The sequence below is a fragment of the Choloepus didactylus genome (assembly GCF_015220235.1).
Source record: "Choloepus didactylus isolate mChoDid1 chromosome 11 unlocalized genomic scaffold, mChoDid1.pri SUPER_11_unloc2, whole genome shotgun sequence".
Classification (NCBI taxonomy): domain Eukaryota; kingdom Metazoa; phylum Chordata; class Mammalia; order Pilosa; family Megalonychidae; genus Choloepus; species Choloepus didactylus.
In genome coordinates, this window is record NW_023637579.1 from 969,531 (window position 1) to 990,292 (window position 20,762).

Genomic DNA, 20,762 nt, shown 5'->3' on the forward strand with positions numbered 1-20,762 from the left:
TGTGACACACCATTCAGACAGTATTTCTAATAAGACAACAGCTTTTACAACTTTGCTTTGATTTTAAAGATTCCTTTAAAAATACTCTAGGTTTTAACTATTGTAAATAGTGCTGCTATGAACGTTCCTGTCCATGTGTTTGGAGACCATGTGGAAGAATTTCTGTTGGAAGTGACCCAGGAGTTCAAGTGCTATATCACAGGTCATGATTATGTTTATCTTTAGTATTAACTACCAAACCGTTTCCAGAGGGATGATCTTGATGCACACTTTCAACTCCTATGAGAGTTCCAGCATTAAGTCAAACTCCATGTTACAGAATTTCAGTGTTTTATGTTGTTCAAGTTAACAGAAGCATTGAAGAGTTGTAAAGGAAAAGTTTCTCAGTGTCACCAAGTGTCATCTCAAATTAAGTTTAAAGGCAGTTGCTCATGGAATAGCAAGGAAAACAAACACTGTGTCTCAGTGCCCACTACTATGAACTTACATAAAATGGTTTCCTTCTCTTAAGGTTTCACTGCATTTATTGTGGAGGTCCCTGCCTGTGGTCTTCTCTGTGGGAGATGGAATCCAACCATATTGTTCTTGCTTCGTATCAACATGATTCGAATCATCTCAGCAAAATGTGGTTCATTGAACAGCAAAGAGTCCAACCAGACTGAATAGCAGCCATGCTAGGATCCCCTGATTGGGAGGTACACATTCTCTTCTTCCCTTAGCATCATAGCAGACGGCTATGGCTGAATGGGGGGAGTGGGGCGCCCTGAAGAATCAACTGTTTCATCTACTCCCCATCCCATGCACACTATTGCCCATTATGAGAAATTAATAACACTTAAAGAACAATCACATATTCTGAGCAGTCACTGTGCATCCTTATGGTTTAGTATATTTATCATTGTGAATCTGCAATCATCCCTGTCACCTAGACTTGTGTCCTCAGATGATAATGGGAACCAGGTTTTTCCACCCCTGGTATGCGTCAATCCTTCCCACTACAGGTACACACAGATAAAATGTTCCAAATGACAAGGAAGGGCCTCAAACAAACTGAAAATTTCCTCCATGAAACTTGGGTAAGACCTGGAGATTTCTGAAGTTCAAGTATGTAAGTGTGAGAATGACATAAAAAACTGTCTCAAAAAACTGGTTCTCACGTGGCCAACTGAGAAAAATGAGTCTCTTCTTATCCACTACTCAGTGGCCCTCCTTATTTCAGTACCCACTGCCCATTTATAGGTTTATGGGCAAAATAGTGTTACCCATAGCAAACAGAAGAAACTGCCCAGATTTTACTTTTTACCATGTGGCAGATGATCTCTGGGTGATAAACAGTGTTTTCTATTTATTAGATTAATATCGTTTCTACATTAAAAATTCATTTATCTTAGTCAATTAATTCTTAAAGACAAATTACACAGCTGTTTTTTTTTGGGGGGTGGGGGATTGAATCCCAGGGAAAAAGTCCCCAAGAAAGATGTGAATTGTAATGTGACATTTTGCCTGTCCAGGGGGCTGAATTTCTTCATGGATCACCTTGAATTGCTAATCCTTTGGAGATTATTTTTAAGCAGGTTTGAGATATTCAGACACCATATAATCCATCCAAGTGATGCTTCTACTAATATTCATAATACTTATCTTCCCATTAGAGTTGATACTCTTTAGCAAATCTGCACAAAAGTATTGCTGTAGCTTTCATTGAGCCAGATTTTTTCCATAAAAATGATTTTAAAAATGACATTATGCTTCCCAAGAATTTACTAAAACTTTAGCAAGCTACTCACCTTTGAGACTGCATATGAAGTATTACCAACCTTTGCAATTAAATAGATCTAAGAGGTTATAAAAATATTGTAGCCCAAAATTTAGAAAACAGACATGATTACAAAAGCTACAAATCTTTTCTAAGTTTATTAGTAGGCATTAGTATATTTCAGAATCAGATCAATGAATTTCAATATTTTCACTTCAGTGTGACTGGACTTCAAAGATTATTCAGTTCTAAAAATAATAGTAACTGTGCATGAAGCTTTTATTTAGGTTGGTAGTAGGCAGAATAACACCTCCCAAGTATGTCTATGCCACAATCACCAGCACCTGTGAATATATTACCTTACATAGTGTGCCAGTTTGAATGTATTATGTCCCCCAAATGTCATTATCTTTGATGTAATCTTGTGTGGGCAGACCTATCAGTGTTAATTAGATTGTAATTCTTTGAGTGTTTCCATGGAGATGTGCCCCACTCAACTGTGGGTGATGACTCTGGATAATTCCCATTGAGGTGTTGGCCTGCCCATTCCGGGTGGGTCTAAATTAAATCACTGGAGCCATACAAATGAGCTGACAAACAGAAGGAACTCCATGCAGCTGTGAGTGATGTTTTGAAGAGGAGCTACAGCCAAGAGGGACACTTTGAGGAAAGCACAGGAGCTGCAGATGAGAGACAGTTTGAAGACAGCCATTGAAAGCAGACTCTTACTCTGGAGAAGCTAAGAGAGGACAAATGACCCAAGAGCAACTGAGAGTGACATTTTGAAGAGGAGCTGCAGCCTAGAGAGGAATATTCTGGGAGAAAGCCAGTTTGAAACCAGAACTTGGAGTAGACACCAGCCATGAGCCTTCCCAGCTAACAGAGGTTTTCCAGACACCATTGACCATCCTCCAGTGAAGGTACTCAATTGCTGATGTATTACCTTGGATGCTTTGTGGCCTTAAGACTGTAACTGTGTAACCAAATAAACCCCCTTTTATAAAAGCCAATCCATCTCTGTTGTTTTGCATTCTGGCAGCATTAGCAAACTAGAACATATAGTAAAAGGAAATTTACAGATATGATTATAGGTACAGACTGTGAGATGGGGCAATTTACCTGGGTAATCTGAATTTTCTCTGTGGGCCAAATTGAATCACATGAGTACTTAAGCTCAGAAACTTTCCTGGATGAGAAATGAGACAAGAGAAGGAGGAGAGATTCAAACCATGACATGGGCTTGACACAGTTGCTGGCCTTGGAGATGAAGATGCCACAACCCAGGGCATATGGTTGACCTTCATTATCTGTGGATGGCTCTCAGCTGACACCTAGCAAATAAACAGATGTCTCAGTCCAGTAACCTCAAGGAACTGAATTCTTCCAACAACCTGAATGTGCTTTAACATCAGATAGATTACATGTTCTCGCACTTGAAACCAAATTTCTTATAGTGGCTAAAGAATAAAGGTTCACTTAACCATCACTAAAGGAGGTTAAAACAATAAATACCAGTGTAAAGGAACTAGTAGTTATAATTTATATCTCTTTAAGAGAATTTGCCTCTCACCAATTCTCATTATTTATCTCTAATCCAACTAAAAATGCCAACAAAAATAGAGTGAACATGTTACAGGTTCATATTGCATAATGTGGAAAGGATGTAGATATGTTAGTCTGGCTCCTGGGATGGAAATATAATTATGGGCACACTTCTTTCTCAGGAATGCCTGAAGATAAAAGACATTCTCCAGCATATGGAGTCCTACTAGTACATTCCTTCTGCTTTTGCCCAAAGCATTGTGTAAACATTTACGAGACTACTTGACCAAGTATATGTATTATTTTAAAGCACCTGGCCCAAAACTGTGGTTACATATGCTCCTGATGGGGAAGGAGCTAGGTCCTTTGCCTACAGTACATAAGAGCAATTTATGTGGACAATCTCCATGCATTGGCTGCAGAGTAGGACCCACTGGCCATGGGGGACCAAATCCCACTAGTAAAGCTGTCCTTGCTTTGTCTCTTCTTTTTGAGTAAATGTTCTATCCAGTGCCTATGTATGTCTAGTGTTTACTTCGTGACCCTAATTCCTGCATGGACTCTTTGCTATACTACATGTGGTGACACTCCTTACTTATAGGTGATAACAATTATCTTCTCCCAACAGTTTGTGTGACAGCAAAGCACACTACAGCATGGTGTAGGCCTAAGGATTCATTGGTTCAGTCATCCCTGGGGGGTATTGGGATGACTGAGGGGCTGGCCTCCCCCTAGACATATGCACAAGTGAGATGCCTGCAATCTCCACATAAACAGTGACAAAATGGTGTGGTGGACGGGGACAGAGAGGCAGGAGGTGGATCCTAGGAAGAGTAGGGAAATTATATCCTGGCTGCTGGCCTCCTGCACACTTCCATGCCACCTGCTGACCCCCACAGTGTCTCAAGTATTTCAAATGATTCCCAAGGGGAGTTTGGAACCCTGTGCAGAGAGCCACACAGAGTCAGAGCTGTTTTCAGGTCCAAAGTTAGACTTAACACAGAACCGCCCCAGCATTGCTTAAAATGGAATTGTCAGAATGAGATATTTTCCTGAAAGTGAAAAATATTTGTTAAAAGATAGATAAGGATAAAAAGGGAGTTGCATGTGGCTTGGCTAGTACATCTGCTTGATGAGGGGGAATTAGAGACAAAGAGGTCTCCTGCAGATGCTAAACACTGACTCCCTGCTGCAATGTATTTTTGCCTGCATGACAACCAACAGGACAAGGATAGATACAACCCATGCCACACCTAGTCTGGGGGTCTAGGAGCATGAAAATGATATTCCCAACTGTGAGGGACCTCCCCAAAAGTAAAATTCCCTGGAATACTTTTCATGAGGCCATAACTGCCCTCCAGGTAAAGGAAAGACACTTGTCAGCATCATCCCACTCCTGGTCAGGACATGGATTAAGATGGTCCTACCTTGGATGGCATTGGAATCATCAATGAAATGAGGGCCTGCCAAGGGGAAGACCCCCATATGCTTCCTATTGTCCTCAGGGCAGTAGTGGGTGAAATGCTAGAAAAGATCCACCACAATGCCCTGCACTGGGGTGGAATCAGCAGCACAGCATCAACCATTTTCACTGAGGTAGCCCAGAAGGACAGAAGCACAGCAATGGGAAGCCATGCTAGAAGGGCCGTAAAGGTACTACAAAGAACTACCAAGTAAAGACAAAGGATAGGGCAGGGCCCATGACTGGGCAATGTGGCTTTGGTTTCTGAAGCAGGGGACAGAAAAAGAAGTGAATGGGATCCCTGCATACAAACTGCCAAAGTTATGGGACAGAAGCTGTTAAACATTAAGGCCATGTTATAAGCCATAAAGGAGCAGGAGGCAGAATGTTCACAGACCTGGAATTCTGCAGTGGCCCAATGAGCCCTAGGTGCAATCCTGGAACAAGGAACAAACAGGTTGCTAAGGACCAGGACAGTGTGGAGAATTCTTTGAGAGTGAGGAGTTGGATAGGAAGGCTGTTTCCCATCTTTCTAATTTCCCACTGGAATGCACTCGACAGGGGTAGGTTGCAGTAACCTTACTGTAAAGACCTCCTGATTCCAAGCTGGAGGTGATGGAGGTGACTTCCTCATGAAATCTGGACATTCTGAAAACTGGAAACACTAAACATTGGTATTCTGAAATCTGAACACATCTTATGCCTTCAATGTACTTTCTTGTCCTTGTTTGGTGTGATGACTATGTTGTTGGCAAAAGCCTTTCTGCACTAAAATAGTAGTATGGAATGACACAATGACAGATATTGGATTCTGGGGAATTTTCTAATCAATTAACCCACATGACATTTTATTTTATTTAAATAATATTGTTTTTGTTCCTTTGTAAATTTTGATGGCAATATTAAATGGTACTTGAAAAGAGGAATATTAATGTATCATAAGACACTACTTTTAAAGTATGTTTACTTATCCATGTTTGTGTTCATTCTTGCCATGAACACATATATTATTATACAAATATAATAGTTAAGAATTATAATTTACTATGGTAAATGTTTGTGCTGACATTCAGTTATTTTCTGATTGAATCAACTCTTTCAGTTTAGAACCACATAAAAGCAAAACTAGAAGTGGGCAATGTATTTGATTTTCAGCAACAATATCTGTTGCTTACATATAGGCAAGTACTGATCTATTGAAATAATCTCACTTCATATTACTTTTTACAAAATTCAGTATAACTATGTCACTTAACACTTCTACATTGTTATACTACATTATTTCAATAATAAGTCTTTTTCAAAATCTTCACTCTTTGCTGAATTATGTACTAACAGGTCCATATAAAGTATTTCATTTTCCATTATGAATTTTCTAGTGTGAAATCAAGCTGAAGATTTTCCTAAATTGATTTTAAGATTGTTTGTTTCATCAGCATAATATTAATGTTAAAGGAATGGGTGATCACTGAAGATATGATTCATTTATGACACCAATAGGTTTTATACAGTGTGAATTTCCACTTGCCCTACAAGTGCTGCTGTATGAATAAATGATTCTGTGTGATTTTTCATGAATAATATCTCCAGCATGAATAATCTTAAAACCCTCAAGGGGCTTCATTCTGTGGTAAAGACTTGTCTCTATCAGATGGAGCAATGGATGAAGACTCCTCCATTTCATTATATGTATATGTTCAGTTCTCTCACAATGTATATATTCAGACCATCTTACTAAAGATGTCATATAGGTGATACTTACATTAATTCTCTCCAGAGTATGAACTGGCTTAGATTGATGAAGTCGTCAGGATGACTAAAGGCTCTACCAGAGTGATTACAGTGTTTCTTCAGTGTGTGAGTTCTCTAGACGTTTAAAGTTTAACTCAAGGGCTGAAATCTCTTCCATATTCAAAATACTTACATTAAGAGTTGTCTCATGTAATGTAATATCTGAACATTAACAGAAGTCTTTCACATATGTCATTCATAGGGTTTGTCTCAAATTTGAGTTCCCTCATGTTGTCTAAGCTTACAAAAATAGAGTTTCTTACATAAATGATATCTTAAGGTATCCCTCCAGTGGGAGTTTACACATTTTCTAAAGCCAGAACAATGGGTGAAGGCTTTCCCACATAGATGACACTCTTCTCTCCAGTGTGAGTTTTCCAATATTGTCTAAGGCTAGAATAAAGGGTAAAGATTTTTCCATATAAATGATATTCACAAGGTTTCTCTCCACTGTGAGTACTCTCATGTTGTCTCAGGGTAGAATACTGTGAAGGTTTTCCCACATAGATGACATTTACAGGGTTTCTCTCCAGTTTGAGTTCCCTCATGTTGTCTACGGCTACAAAAATAAAGTACAGATTACCCATGTACATGATATTCTTATGATATCTCTCCAGTGTGAGTGCTCTCGTGTTGTCTAAGATGAGAATACTGGCTGAAGGCTTTCTCATATATGGCAAAGGATTTCTCAACAATGAGAGTCCTTTCATGTTCTCAAAGGATAGAACAGTGAGTGAAGGCTTTCCCACATAGATGACATTCATAGGGTTTCTCTCCAGTGTGAGTTTTCTCATGTCATCTAAAGCTAGAATAATGGGTGAATGCCTTCCCACATAAATGACATTCATAGGGCATTTCTCCACTGTGAATTCCCACATGTAGAGAAAGGTTAGAAATTATACTGTAGGTTTTCCTACATAGATGGTGTACATATAGTTTATCTCCAGTGTGATTTCTCATGTTGTCTAAGGCCAGAATAACGAGCAAAGGCTTTCCCACATATATGACATTTATAAGGTTTCTCTCCAGTGTGAATCCTTTCATGTTCTCTCAGCATAGAACAGTAAGTGAAGACTTTACCACATAGATGGCATTTGTAGGGTTTCTCTCCAGTATGAATCTTCTCATGTTGTCTGAGGCTAGAACAGTGAGTGAAGGTTTTCCCACATAGATGGCAATCATAGGGTTTCTCTCCAGTGTGAGTCCTCTCATGTTCTCTAAGGCCAGAACACCAAGTGAAGGCTTTTGCACATAGATGACACTTATAGGGTTTCTCTCCAGCATGAGTCTTCTCATGTTGTCTGAAGTTAGAAAAGTGAGTAAAGGCTTTCCTGCAGAGATGACATTCATAAGGTTTCTCTCCAGTGTGAGTCCTTTCATGTTCTCTGAGCTTATTAGACTGAGTGAAGGCTTTTCCACACAAATAACATTCATAGGGTTTCTCTCCAGTGTGCGTCCTCTTATGTTCTCTAAGGCAAGAATGGTGAGTGAAGGCTTTCCCACATAACTGACATCCATAGGGTTTCTCTCCAATGTGAATTCGCATGTGTTGTTTCAGGGCAGAATGCTGAGTGAAGACTTTCCCACATATATGACATCCATGTGGTTTCTCTTGTGTGTGACTTCCATTGTGATGTATAAGAGCAGAGATTTGAAAACAGGATTTCCCATTTAGATGACATTCACATGATTTACTTCTAGTGCAAATTTGCTTTTGTTGATTAAAAGACTGCTCACTGAGAGCTTTTCCAAACAAATTGCTGAAGTAATGTTTCTTTCCATTGTGAATTAACACATGTTGAGTCACTCTGGAACTGTGAGTGAAATCTTCCAGCAATTCACTACATGTATTGCCATTCTTCTGAGTATGAGATGTCTGTTTCTAGGAAGTAGATAAAAGACTATAAAGGCTTGCCCATAAAAATCCATTCATATACATATGACTTCTAGACTAATCATTCAGTAACAGTCTCCAATTAAAATCTTTTCAATGCTATTTACATACCTTGTTATTTTCCTGAATACACAGACATCTCTTGTAGCATCCCAACTGCAGAGCTACCTCATCAGTTTTGAAAACTTTATAATGTTTGAAAGATTAGGTATATGAGCTATGTTTATGCAATTAACTTTTTATAAAAACCCAGGTGATACTTTTGTGTTTAAATTACTTTTTCCCTGAATTCAAACAATCAGTCTTTTTGTGGATTAGCTTTTCAACCAAATTATAGGGAAGTGATTGTACTGAATTCCTAATTTATTCTACTCCAAGGTACTTATTTGGAAAACCATAGTTCACAACCATGAAGATTACCGATGACATGATGACAGAAAGGTATTTCCTGCAGATATGTTTCATGGATAGCACTTCCTTGTTACAACCAATTTCTCTGCCTGAAACACATGGGAAAAAAAAAAAACAATTATGTGTTGACTAGTATTAGGGAAATGAAAACGTTGAAAACTCCCACATGGTTCTATAATTGTTTCAAATATAATTATTTGGGAAAAATATCAATTTAAGGAATACTACAAGCAGTAGAAAACTTCATACGGAATTGAAAATTAGAAAAGATTTTCAAGATTGAAGTACGTATTAGTTAGGGTTCTCTAGGGAAATAGAACCAATGGGAGATATCTGTAAATATGAGATTTTTTAATGCAGTAGCTATTTTTAAAATTTTATTTATCAAAAAATTAAAACAAAACAATTAAAACAAAGGAATAAGGAAAACAAATAACCTAAAATAACTGCATTGGTTCCAACATGTCCCTACCATACCCCAAGAAAATTAACAAACCATAACAAAACAAAGGAATAAGAAAAACAAATAATATAAAATAACTACATTGCTTCCAACATGTTCCTACCAAACTCAAGGAAATTTACTAAGCATAATCATTCCTAAGCATTCCCATAACATTGAGATTACACTCAATAGCTTACACCTGCTCCCATTAGATTATTGTTCCCCTTCACTAGTTGCTGTCTATCTCTAGATCACTTACATTCTACAATATAAAACATTTATTTTACAGAGTTCACATTAATGGTAACACAGTATCTTTCTTTTTGTGCCTGGTGTGTTTCACTCAGCATTAAGTCTTCAAGATTCATCCATGTTGTCATATGTTTCTTGACCTCATTCCTTCTTACTGCCATGTAGTATTCCATCGTGTGTATATACCACATTTCGTTTATCCACTCATCTGTTGAAGGACATTTGGATTGTTTCCATTTCTTTGTAATGGTGAATAATGCTGCTATGAATATCGGTGTGCAAATATCAGTTCCTGTCATTGCTTTCAGACCTTCTGGGTCACTTCCTCATGTAAATTACTTTTGCCTTTAGGACCCACTCAAGCCCTATCTCGTATATACCATTTCCATTATATGATGGAGTGCTGCTGTACGTGCACAACACCCAGCTCATGCGAGGCAACTCAGGCCTCAAGGTGGTCCATGGTTAAGAGTTCTCTCTCTACCAAGGTCCAATGGCAGGCCCAAAGTCATTTCTCAAAAGGAGGCAGTTATGTGCAGAGGATGGTAAGGCTTTACTTCAAAATCCTAAGGGCCTACACTGTGATACTGTGATTCTCTTATAGGAGACTGCCAAAGGCTCAAAACAGCCTATTTGCCACAAACAACTTACAGCTGCATCAGCTGGATCATATGGTACAAGTGGCAGAGTAGCTTGCATAGCAGCCTCTACCTGCCACAGAGCCTCACCTTATTTTGGTCCCCATTCAAAACTAGAAGCTTTTCTGGTCACTCAGTAAATGGGCCAGAGTAGCACAACCAAATGAGGAATATGTTGTCTCCAAAATCCAAAGAGGCAATGTGGCTTCTGCCAGCTCAAGATCCAGTTATCCCCGTTGTGTCGAAGGATTCCAGTTCATTGACAACAGTTTGACAGTAATATCTGACCTAGAGAAAGGGCGGCTAGAGTTTTTCAGGGATGCTGGAGCTAGTCTCACCAATTTATTCCTCACAGTCCTCCTGGTAAAAGCTGTGTCCTCTGGGCATTCCTGGGTTGTGTGAGCTTTCCTTGATAAATCCACTCTAACTCTCCAATCTCTCTAAGCCTTTGGATTCCATCCTGTACATTATAGCACGGCAGTTCTGGCATTTCAACCCCAGGTAATGTCAGCTACCTTTTGATCCATGTTTCAGTCAAACACCCAAACTGTGAATGACCTTTCCAACTCCTTGAACTACAACATTTAATACAGAATCTCTGCTTAGTGGGCTCATATCAATAAACTCAGCCTGATCCAACTTTATATTCCTTCCATTATCCCACTTAATATACATTCCCATACATAGCCTGATTTCTGTCTATATAAACTAGAAAACTCATACAGTTATTTTGGAGTATAGCATATTTTCCTCATACATCACACTTTGTACCTCACCTTTCAGGGCCTGTTGGTACTTTAGTCTAGTTATAGATCTTGAAATAAAGAGTGGTGGTGGGGATGGATCATGAAAAGTATTAGAAGTATCCTTCAAGCCAATTACTTCAGGACATTCTATTGCAGTTTTGTCTGGTGAAACAGGGTTAATCTCAGGCAGAGGAGTGAGGGCTTATTTCTCAGGAGGGGTGATAACAGGTTTGGCAGGCACTGAAGGGTTAATCTCTTTAAGTGTAAGTTGGATGGCAGGCTCCTCAGGGAAGACTGGAGGTCCAGAAACTGTTTCTTCAAGGAAGGCTGGAAGTTGGGTAGCTGTCTCCTCAGGGCAGACCGTTACAGGTATAACTAGCAAAAAGTCAGCAGAATCTAGGGTTCTAATGTCCCCATGGTGATTATTATCAACCAAAATGCCCCATCCCAATTTTCAGAATCCAATTCTTTTCCAATCAACACCTTTAACAGCAGATACTCTACAATGCTGAGATGTTAGTTTACATTGTAAATCTGCTACATGCAATGAGACTTTGGGTCTGGTTTTCAGAGATCTCCTATGGTCAAAGGAAAAATGATTTTCTTTCAGGGCACACATAGAAACCTTTACAGCTTTCATATGGCTTTTAAGTTTCAAAGCTGAAGCCTTCAGCTCATCCCTTTCTCTTATGACTTTATCCAGTGTATCTAAGAACAACTTCCCAACATCATTATACCTTTTAACTCCATGAAACTGTTAATGTGTCAATAACACTGTCACCCAGATCCTTGACTCATAAAAGAGTATGATTAGGAGAATCAAATGGTGATATTTTGCACATCTCCGTTGACAACTCATGCCATGGACTGTCAGGGCCATCATAATTATCGGAAATAAGAGTCTTTAATGCATTTGAATCTAATCGGAGTCAGAAAGAAATTGTAAAATCCTATTTTAAGATTCTCCTTCTCAATAACCACTCCCAGTACCAAGCTGTATTAGGGTTCTCTAGAGAAACAGAACCAACAGGAGATATCTGTAAATATGAGATTTTATTAAAGCGTCCCACACAACTGAGGGGATGCATGAGTCCAAATTCCATAGGCAGGATGCACAAGTCCAAATTCTATAGGGCAGGCAATGAGCTGGCGACTCCAATGAAGGTCTTGAATGAACTCCCCAGGTGAAGCTGGCTGGCTGAAGAAGTGAGAGTTCTCTCTCCTCTTCCTTAAAAGTCTTCAACTGATTGGATTAAATCCAGCTTATTGAATTCTCTCATTGTGGAAGACGCATCCATCATTGACGTAATCAATCATAGATGCAGTCAATTGACTGATGATTTAATAATTCAGCTTTTTTGTTTATTAACCAGACATAAATATCCCTGCACTAATTGTTAGGCCAGTGCTTGCTTGACCAGACAACTGGGAAACATCACCTGGCCAAGTTGACACATGAACCTAACTATCACAAAGTATAAGAAAAATTATTTTTAAAATATGTTGGGAAGGTAAAGAGAGGGAAAACCATCAAAGAGGAGGACCAGGAAAAGGGCCATTAAGTGAAAGTTTAAACCAAATAGAACGTAAATATCCATTTTCCCAAAGCCACAAACACTGGAATATAGATTGATAAGTAAACACAATAATTATCACACTTGAGGATTTCCCCAATAGCAACACCTACATGCCAGATAATATAAGCTACTCCTCCTCGTCATGAAGCACATGTTCCTAGAGCTCACCTGAATTCTGGGACTGGAAAAATCCAATTCCTTCTCTCCACAGTTCCACTCCTTGCTCCAACTGGGAACATACATCTGATTTGCAGACCTGATGTCCTGGTTGTGGGAAAAAAATAAATGGAATTTTGAATTTTTTTGCACTTAGTGTATTATCTGCAAGTCCAGGAAAGGTGACTGCTTTAGTTTCCCGTGCTGCTTAAGCAAACACCATGAATGGGGTTGGCTTAAACAATGGAAATTTATTAGCTTATGGTTTTGAGGGCAGAAAAATGTTTAGGACAAGGCATCATCAAGGCGATTTTCTCTCCCCAAGATGGTTGCATTCTGGGTCTGGAAGCTGGTGACCCTGGGTCCTTAGCTTCTCACGCAGCAAGGCAAATGGTGATGTCTTCTGGATTCTTATTTATCTCACAGGTTTTGTTGATTTCAGCTTCTTAGGTTTGATGGCTTTCTCTCTATATCTGAATTTTCTTCTCTTATAAAAGACTCTTGTAAAAGGATTAAGCCTATCCTAATTGAGATAAAATGCACCTCAGCTGAAGTAACCTCATCCAAAGTGCACAGGAATGGGCTGAATTTAAGAACATTTGTCTGCAGTATATACAACTTCAAACTACTATGGTGAGCAAACAAGAAGGCAAACACTGAAAGCTAGCCAAGGGAAAAGTACCTGGAATGCAGACTACTGACAATTCTTTACCATTAAAGGGTGAACCCTTGAACTTGTGTCCAAATACAGTGAAGACCTCTGGTTGCTGATGCCCAAGTTCAAAGAGGTACTGCAGAACCCTCCATAGTTTCAGGCAAGGAAAAATTCTATGTTTCCACAATAGTTCATTATTATTTTCAAAAAGAATCCACTCAAAGAACCAACTTTTGATTTTATTGGTTCTCTCTATTATTTTCCACTTCATTAATTTCTGCTGTAATCTTTGTTATTTGTTTCCTTCTTGCTTTGAGATTCATTTGTTGTTCTTTCTGTAGTTTCTCCAGTTGTTCATTTAGGTTGTTGGTTTTAGCTCTTTCTTCTTTTTAATGTAGGTGTTTAGGGCTATAAATTTCCCTCTCACCACTGCCTTCACTGCATCATACAGGTTTTGATACACTGCATTCTCATTTTCTTTCATCTCTAGATTTTTACTGATTTCTCTTGCAATTTCTTCTTTGATTCACTAATTGTTTAAGAGAATGTTGTTTAACTTCCATATATTTGTACACTTTCCATTTCCCTATTTGTTATTAATTTCTATCCTTATTCCATTATAGTGGGAGAAAGAGCTTTGTATAATTTCAATCTTTAAAAAATTAAGATCTGTTTTGTGTCCCAGCATATGGTCTATCCTAGAAAATGTTCCATGAGCACTTGAGAAGAATGTATATCCTGCTGTTTTAGGAAGCAGTGTGCTATGTATGTCTGTTAGGTGTAGTTCATTTATCATATTATTTAGGTTCTCTGTTTCTGTGTTGATCCTCTGTTTAGATGTTCTATCTATTGGAGAAAGTGATCTGTTGAAATCTCCTATTATGGTAGAGCCATCTATTACTCCCTTCAAGTTCTGCCAGTGTTTGCCTCATGTACTTTGGGGGGTGCTTAATTAGAGGCATAAATTTATGATTAGTTCTTTTTGGTGAATTACCCCCTTTATTAAAATATGGTTTCTGTTTTGGTTTGGTAAGCTGCTGGAATGCAGTATACCAGAAATGGATTGGCTTTTACAATGGGGATTTATTAGTTCACAAATTTACAGTTCTAAGGCCATGAAAATGTCCAATTAAGACATCAAAAGTAAGATACCTTCTCTGAGGAAAGGCCGATGGCATCTGGTGTTCCTCTGTCACATGGGAAGGCACATGGTGACATCTGCTGGTCCTTCTTTCCCTGGGTTCTGGTTCCAAAGTGCTTTCTCCAAAATTTCTCTGGGTTTCTGTCTCTCTTAGCTTCTCCTGACTCTCTGCTTGTTTTTCCCAGGTCATTGCTGTCTAAGCATAGCTCTTAGCTTCTCTCAGCTACTGTGGGTCCTCCTTGCTTTTCCTGGGGGTATAATCAGGATTACATATCTTAGCTTTTCTCCAAAGTGTCTCTATCAGTTTCTTTGTTCTCTCTCTCTCTCTCTCTCTATCTCTCTTTCTCTCTATTTCTGTGATCCCTCTTAAAGGAGTCCAGTAAGTGATTAAGAGCCATCTTGAATTGGTGGGGGTCACATCTCCATTGAAACAGTCTAATCAAAAGGTCCCACCCATATTAGGTCTGCCCACCCAAGAGTGGATTAAGAGAACATGGTCTTTTATGGGTATATAACAGATTCAAACCAGCAGTTTCCTTCTTTATCTCACAGACATAAAATATAGAATATACGTTACCGGGATATAGAATAAGGCTAAAGAATGGGGAGCAGTTACTTACTATGTGAAGAATGCTTAACTAGGTTGAAATTAAAGGTTAGGAATTGGACAGAGGTGATAGCACATTATTTTAAGAATAATTAACAGTACTGAATGGTGTGTGAATGTGGTAGAAAGGGGAAGTTACAGTCATGTATGTCACCAGAAGGAAAGTTAGAGGTCAAAACATGGGAAATCTTGTGGTAGACAATGTCCATGATTTTTTCTTTTAATCTTCATTTTATTGAGATATATTCACATACCATGCAGTCATACAAAACAAATCGTACATTCGATTGTTCGCAGTATCATTACATAGTTGTACATTCATCACCTAAATCAATCCCCGACACCTTCATTAGCACACACACAAATATAACAATAATAATAATTAAAGTGAAAAACAGCAATCACAGTAAAAAAGAACACTGGGTACCTTTGTCTGTTTCTTTGTTTCCTTCTCCTATTTTTCTACTCATCCATCCATAAACTAGACAAAGGGGAGTGTAGTCCTTATGGCTTTTCCAATCCCACTGTCACCTCTCATAAGCTACATTTTTATACAATTGTCTTTGAGATTCATGGGTTCTGGGTTGTAATTTGATAGTTTCAGGTATCTACCACCAGCTACCCCAATTCTTTAGAACCTAAAAAGGGTTGTCTTAATTGTGCGTAAGAGTGCCCACCAGAGTGAACTCTCGGCTCCTTTTGGAATCTCTCTGCCACTGAAGCTTATTTCATTTCCTTTCACATCCCCCTTTTGGTCAAGATGTTCTCCGTCCCAAGATGCCGGGTCTACATTCCTCCCTGGGAGTCATATTCCACATTGCCAGGGAGATTCACTCCCCTGGGTGTCTGATCCCACGTAGGGGGGAGGGCAGTGATTTCACCTTTCAAGTTGGCTTAGCTAGAGAGAGAGGGCCACATCTGAGCAACAAAGAGGCATTCGGGAGGAGGCTCTTAGGCACAATTAAAGGGAGGCCTAGCCTCTCCTTTGCAGCAGCAGTCTTCCCAAGGGTAAATCCTGTGGTCCTGTGGTAGAGGGCTTAACCCATCAAACCACCAGTCCCCTGTATCTGTGGTCATGTTAGCAACCATTGAGGTGGGGTAGGCCAATACCCCTGCATTCTCCACAGGCTCCTCAAGGGGGCACTACATCTTTTTCTCCTTGTTTTTCTTTTCTTTTTTTTTTTAACTTTCCCTTTTTTTTTAAATCAACTGTATGAAAAAAAAGTTAAAAAGAAAACAAACATACAATAAAAGAACATTTCAAAGAGACCATAACAAGGGAGTAAGAAAAAGACAACTAACCTAAGATAACTGCTTAACTTCCAACATGTTCCTACTTTACCCCAAGAAAGTTACCTAATATAGCAACATTTCTGTGAACTTGTTCCTACCATATCCATCAGAAAATAACAGACCATAGTCATTCCTGGGCATCCCCAGAACGTTAAATAGCTTATCTGTTCTTCTTGGATTATTGTTCCCCCTTCCTTAATTGCTCTCTACTGCTAGTTCCCCTACATTCTACATTATAAACCATTTGTTTTACATTTTTCAAAGTTCACATTAGTGGTAGCATATAATATTTCTCTTTTTGTGCCTGGCTTATTTCACTCAGCAATATGTCTTCAAGGTTTATCCATGTTGTCATATGTTTCACGAGATCGTTCCTTCTTACTGCCGTGCAGTATTCCATCGTGTGTATATACCACATTTTATTTATCCACTCATCTGTTGAAGGACATTTGGGTTGTTTCCATCTCTTGGCAATTGTGAATAATGCTGCTATGAACATTGGCGTGCAGATATCTGTTCGTGTCACTGCTTTCCGACCTTCCGGGTATATACCGAGAAGTGCAATCGCTGGATCGAATGATAACTCTATATCTAGTTTTCGAAGGACCTGCCAGACTGACTTCCAGAGTGGCTGAACCATTATACAGTCCCACCAACAATGAATAAGAGTTCCAATTTCTCCACATCCCCTCCAGCATTTGTAGTTTCCTGTTTGTTTAACGGCACCATTCTAATCGGTGTTAGATGGTATCTCATTGTGGTCTTAATTTCCATCTCTCTAATAGCTAGTGAAACTGAACATTTTTTCATGTGTTTCTTGGCCATTTGTATTTCCTCTTCAGAGAACTGTCTTTTCATATCTTTTGCCCATTTTATAATTGGGCTGTCTGTACTATTGTCATTGAGTTGTAGGATTTCTTTATATATGCAAGATATCAGTCTTTTGTCAGATACATGGTTTCCAAAAATTTTTTCCCATTGAGTTGGCTGCCTCTTTACCTTTTTGAGAAATTCCTTTGAAGTGCAGAAACTTCTAAGTTTGAGGAGTTCCCATTTATCTATTTTTTCTTTTGTTGCTTGTGCTTTGGGTGTAAAGTCTAGGAAGTGGATGCCTAATACAAGGTCTTGAAGATGTTTTCCTACATTATCCTCTAGGAGTTTTATGGTACTTTCTTTTATATTGAGATCTTTGGTCCATTTTGAGTTAATTTTTGTGTAGGGGGTGAGGTAGGGGTCCTCTTTCATTCTTTTGGATATGGATATCCAACTCTCCCAGTCCCATTTGTTGAAAAGACCATTATGACTCAGTTCAGTGACTTTGGGGGCCTTATCAAAGATCAGTCGGCCATAGATCTGAGGGTCTATCTCCGAATTCTCAATTCGATTCCATTGATCTATATGTCTATCTTTGTGCCAGTACCATGCTGTTTTGGCAACTGTGGCTTTATAATAAGCTTCAAAGTCAGGGAGTGTAAGTCCTCCCACTTCATTTTTCTTTTTTAGAGTGTCTTTAGCAATTCGAGGCATCTTCCCTTTCCAAATAAACTTGATAACTAGCTTTTCCAAGTCTGCAAAGTAGATTGCTGGAATTTTGATTGGGATTGCATTGAATCTGTAGATGAGTTTGGGTAGAATTGACATCTTAATGACATTTAGTCTTCCTATCCATGAACACGGAATATTTTTCCATCTTTTAAGGTCCCCTTCTATTTCTTTTAGTAGAGTTATGTAGTTTTCTTTGTATAGGTCTTTTACATCTTTGGTTAAGTTTATTCCTAGGTACTTGATTTTTTTAGTTGCTATTGAAAATGGTATCTTTTTCTTGAGTGTCTCCTCAGTTTGTTCATTTCTAGCATATAGAAACATTACTGACTTATGTGCATTAATCTTGTATCCTGCCTCTTTGCTAAATTTATTAGCTCTAGTAGCTGTATCGTTGATTTCTCAGGGTTTTCCAGATATAAGATCATATCGCCTGCAAACAATGACAGTTTTACTTCTTCTTTTCCAATTTGGATGCCTTTTATTTCTTTGTCTTGCTGGATTGCCCTGGCTAGCACTTCCAGCACAGTGTTGAGTAACACTGGTGACAGCGGGCATCCTTGTCTTCTTCCTGATCTTAGAGGGAAGGCTTTCAGTCTCTCACCATTGAGTACTATGCTGGCTGTGGGTTTTTCATATATGCTCTTTATCATGTTGAGGAAGTTTCCTTCAATTCCTACCTTTTGAAGTGTTTTTATCAAAAACGGATGTTGGATTTTGTCAAATGCTTTTTCAGCATCTATTCAGATGATCAATTGATTTTTCCCTTTTGACTTGTTAATGTGTTGTAATACATTGATTGATTTTCTTATGTTGAACCATCCTTGCATGCCTGGAATGAACCCCACTTGGTCATGGTGTATGATTTTTTTAATGTGTCTTTGGATTTGATTTGCAAGTATTTTGTTGAGGATTTTTGCATCTATATTCATTAGGGAGATTGGCCGGTAGTTTTCCTTTTTTGTAGCATCTTTGCCTGCTTTTGGTATTAGATTGATGTTAGCTTCATAAAATGAGTTAGGTAGTGTTCCATTTTCTTCAATGTTTTGAAAGAGTTTGAGTAAGATTGGTGTCAGTTCTTTCTGGAAAGTTTGGTAGAATTCCCCTGTGAAGCCATCTGGCCCTGGGCATTTATTTGTGGGAAGATTTTTGATGACTGATTGGATCTCTTTGCTTGTGATGGGTTGGTTGAGGTCTTCTATTTCTTCTCTGGTCAGTCTAGGTTGTTCATATGTTTCCAGGAAATTGTCCATTTCCTCTACATTATCCAGTTTGTTGCCATACAGTTGTTCGTAGTATGCTCTTATAATTTTTTTTAATTTCTTCAGGATCTGCAGTTATGTCACCTTTTTCATTCATTATTTTGTTTATATGGGTTTTCTCTCTTTTTGATTTTGTCAGTCTAGCTAGGGGCTTGTCAATCTTGTTGATCTTCTCAAAGAACCAACTTTTGGTGATATTTATCCTCTCTATTGTTTTTTTGTTCTCTGTGTCATTTATTTCTGCTTTAATCCTTGTTATTTCTTTTCTTGTACTTGGTTTAGGATTGGTTTGCTGTTCATTTTCTAGCTTCTTCAGTTGATCCATTAGTTCTTTGATTCTGGCTCTTTCTTCCTTTTTAATATATGTGTTTAGTGTTATAAATTTCCCCCTCAATACTGCTTTAGCTGCATCCCATAGGTTTTGGTATGTTGTGTTCTCATTTTCATTCGTCTCTATATATTTAGCAATTTCTCTTGCTATTTCTTCTTGAACCCACTGATTGTTTAGGAGTGTGTTGTTTAACCTCCAGGTATTTGTGAATTTTCTAAGTCTCTGATGGTTATTGACTTCTAATTGTATTCCATTGTGGTCAGAGAATGTGCTTTGAATAATTTCAATCTTTTTAAATTTATTGAGGCTTGTTTTATGTCCCAGCATATGATCTATTCTGGAGAAAGTTCCGTGAGCACTAGAAAAGTATGTGTATCCTGGTGATTTGGGATGTAATGTCCTGTAGATGTCTGTTAAATCTAATTCATTTATCAGATTGTTTAGGTTTTCAATTTCCTTATTGGTCTTCTGTCTGGTTGATCTATCTATAGGGGAGAGTGATGTGTTGAAGTCTCCCACAGTTATTGTGGAAACATCAATTGCTTCCTTTAGTTTTGCCAGTGTTTCTCTCATGTATTTTGTGGCACCTTGATTGGGGACATAAACATTTATGATTGTTATTTCTTCTTGTTGAATTGCCCCTTTTATTAGTATGTAATGGCCTTCTTTGTCTCTCAAAACATCCATGCATTTAAAGTCTATTTTATCTGAGATTAATATTGCTACACCTGCTTTCTTTTGGTTGTAGCTGGCATGAAATATTTTTTTTCCATCCTTTCACTTTCAGTTTCTTTGTGTCCCTGTGTCTAAGATGAGTCTCTTGTATGCAACATATTGATGGTTCATTTTTTTTGAACCATTCTGCAAATCTATATCTTTTAATTGGGGAGTTTAATCCATTTACATTCAACGTTATAACTGTAAAGGTATTTCTTGAATCAGCCATCTTATCCTTTGGTTTATGTTTGTCATGTATATTTTTCCCCTCTCTCTATTAATATCCTTTAATGTACCCATACTGAATCTCTTTAGTACTGAACCTTTCTCCAAGTCTCTCTCTCCTTTCTTTGTTTTTCTGTCTGTAGGGCTCCCTTTAGTATCTCCAGTAGGGCAGGTCTCTTGTTAGCAAATTCTCTCAGCATTTGTTTGTCTGTGAAAAATTTAAGTTCTCCCTCAAATTTGAAGGAGAGCTTTGCTGGATAAAGTATTCTTGGTTAGAAATTTTTCTCACTCAGAATTTTAAATATATCATGCCACTGCC

General features: G+C 38.4%; 1 protein-coding gene across 4 annotated transcripts in view; it reads right to left on the reverse strand.

Annotated features, from left to right (window-relative positions):
• Nucleotides 1-2,694: 2,694 nt before the first annotated feature.
• LOC119524569 (zinc finger protein 596-like) overlaps nt 2,695-20,762 on the reverse strand; it is a 131,102-nt gene continuing 113,034 nt past the window's right edge. For 3 of the 4 annotated variants that reach the window (XM_037823262.1, XM_037823261.1, XM_037823260.1), the window contains 4 exons: nt 12,683-12,778; nt 8,866-8,945; nt 6,523-8,433; nt 2,695-3,087 (listed from right to left, as the gene is read on the reverse strand). In XM_037823262.1, coding sequence (XP_037679190.1) covers nt 7,489-8,433; nt 8,866-8,945; nt 12,683-12,778 — 1,121 coding nt within the window. In that variant the 3' untranslated portion in view covers nt 2,695-3,087; nt 6,523-7,488. The remainder of the gene's footprint in view (nt 3,088-6,522; nt 8,434-8,865; nt 8,946-12,682; nt 12,779-20,762) is intronic. The other variant, XM_037823263.1, reaches the window with a different exon arrangement.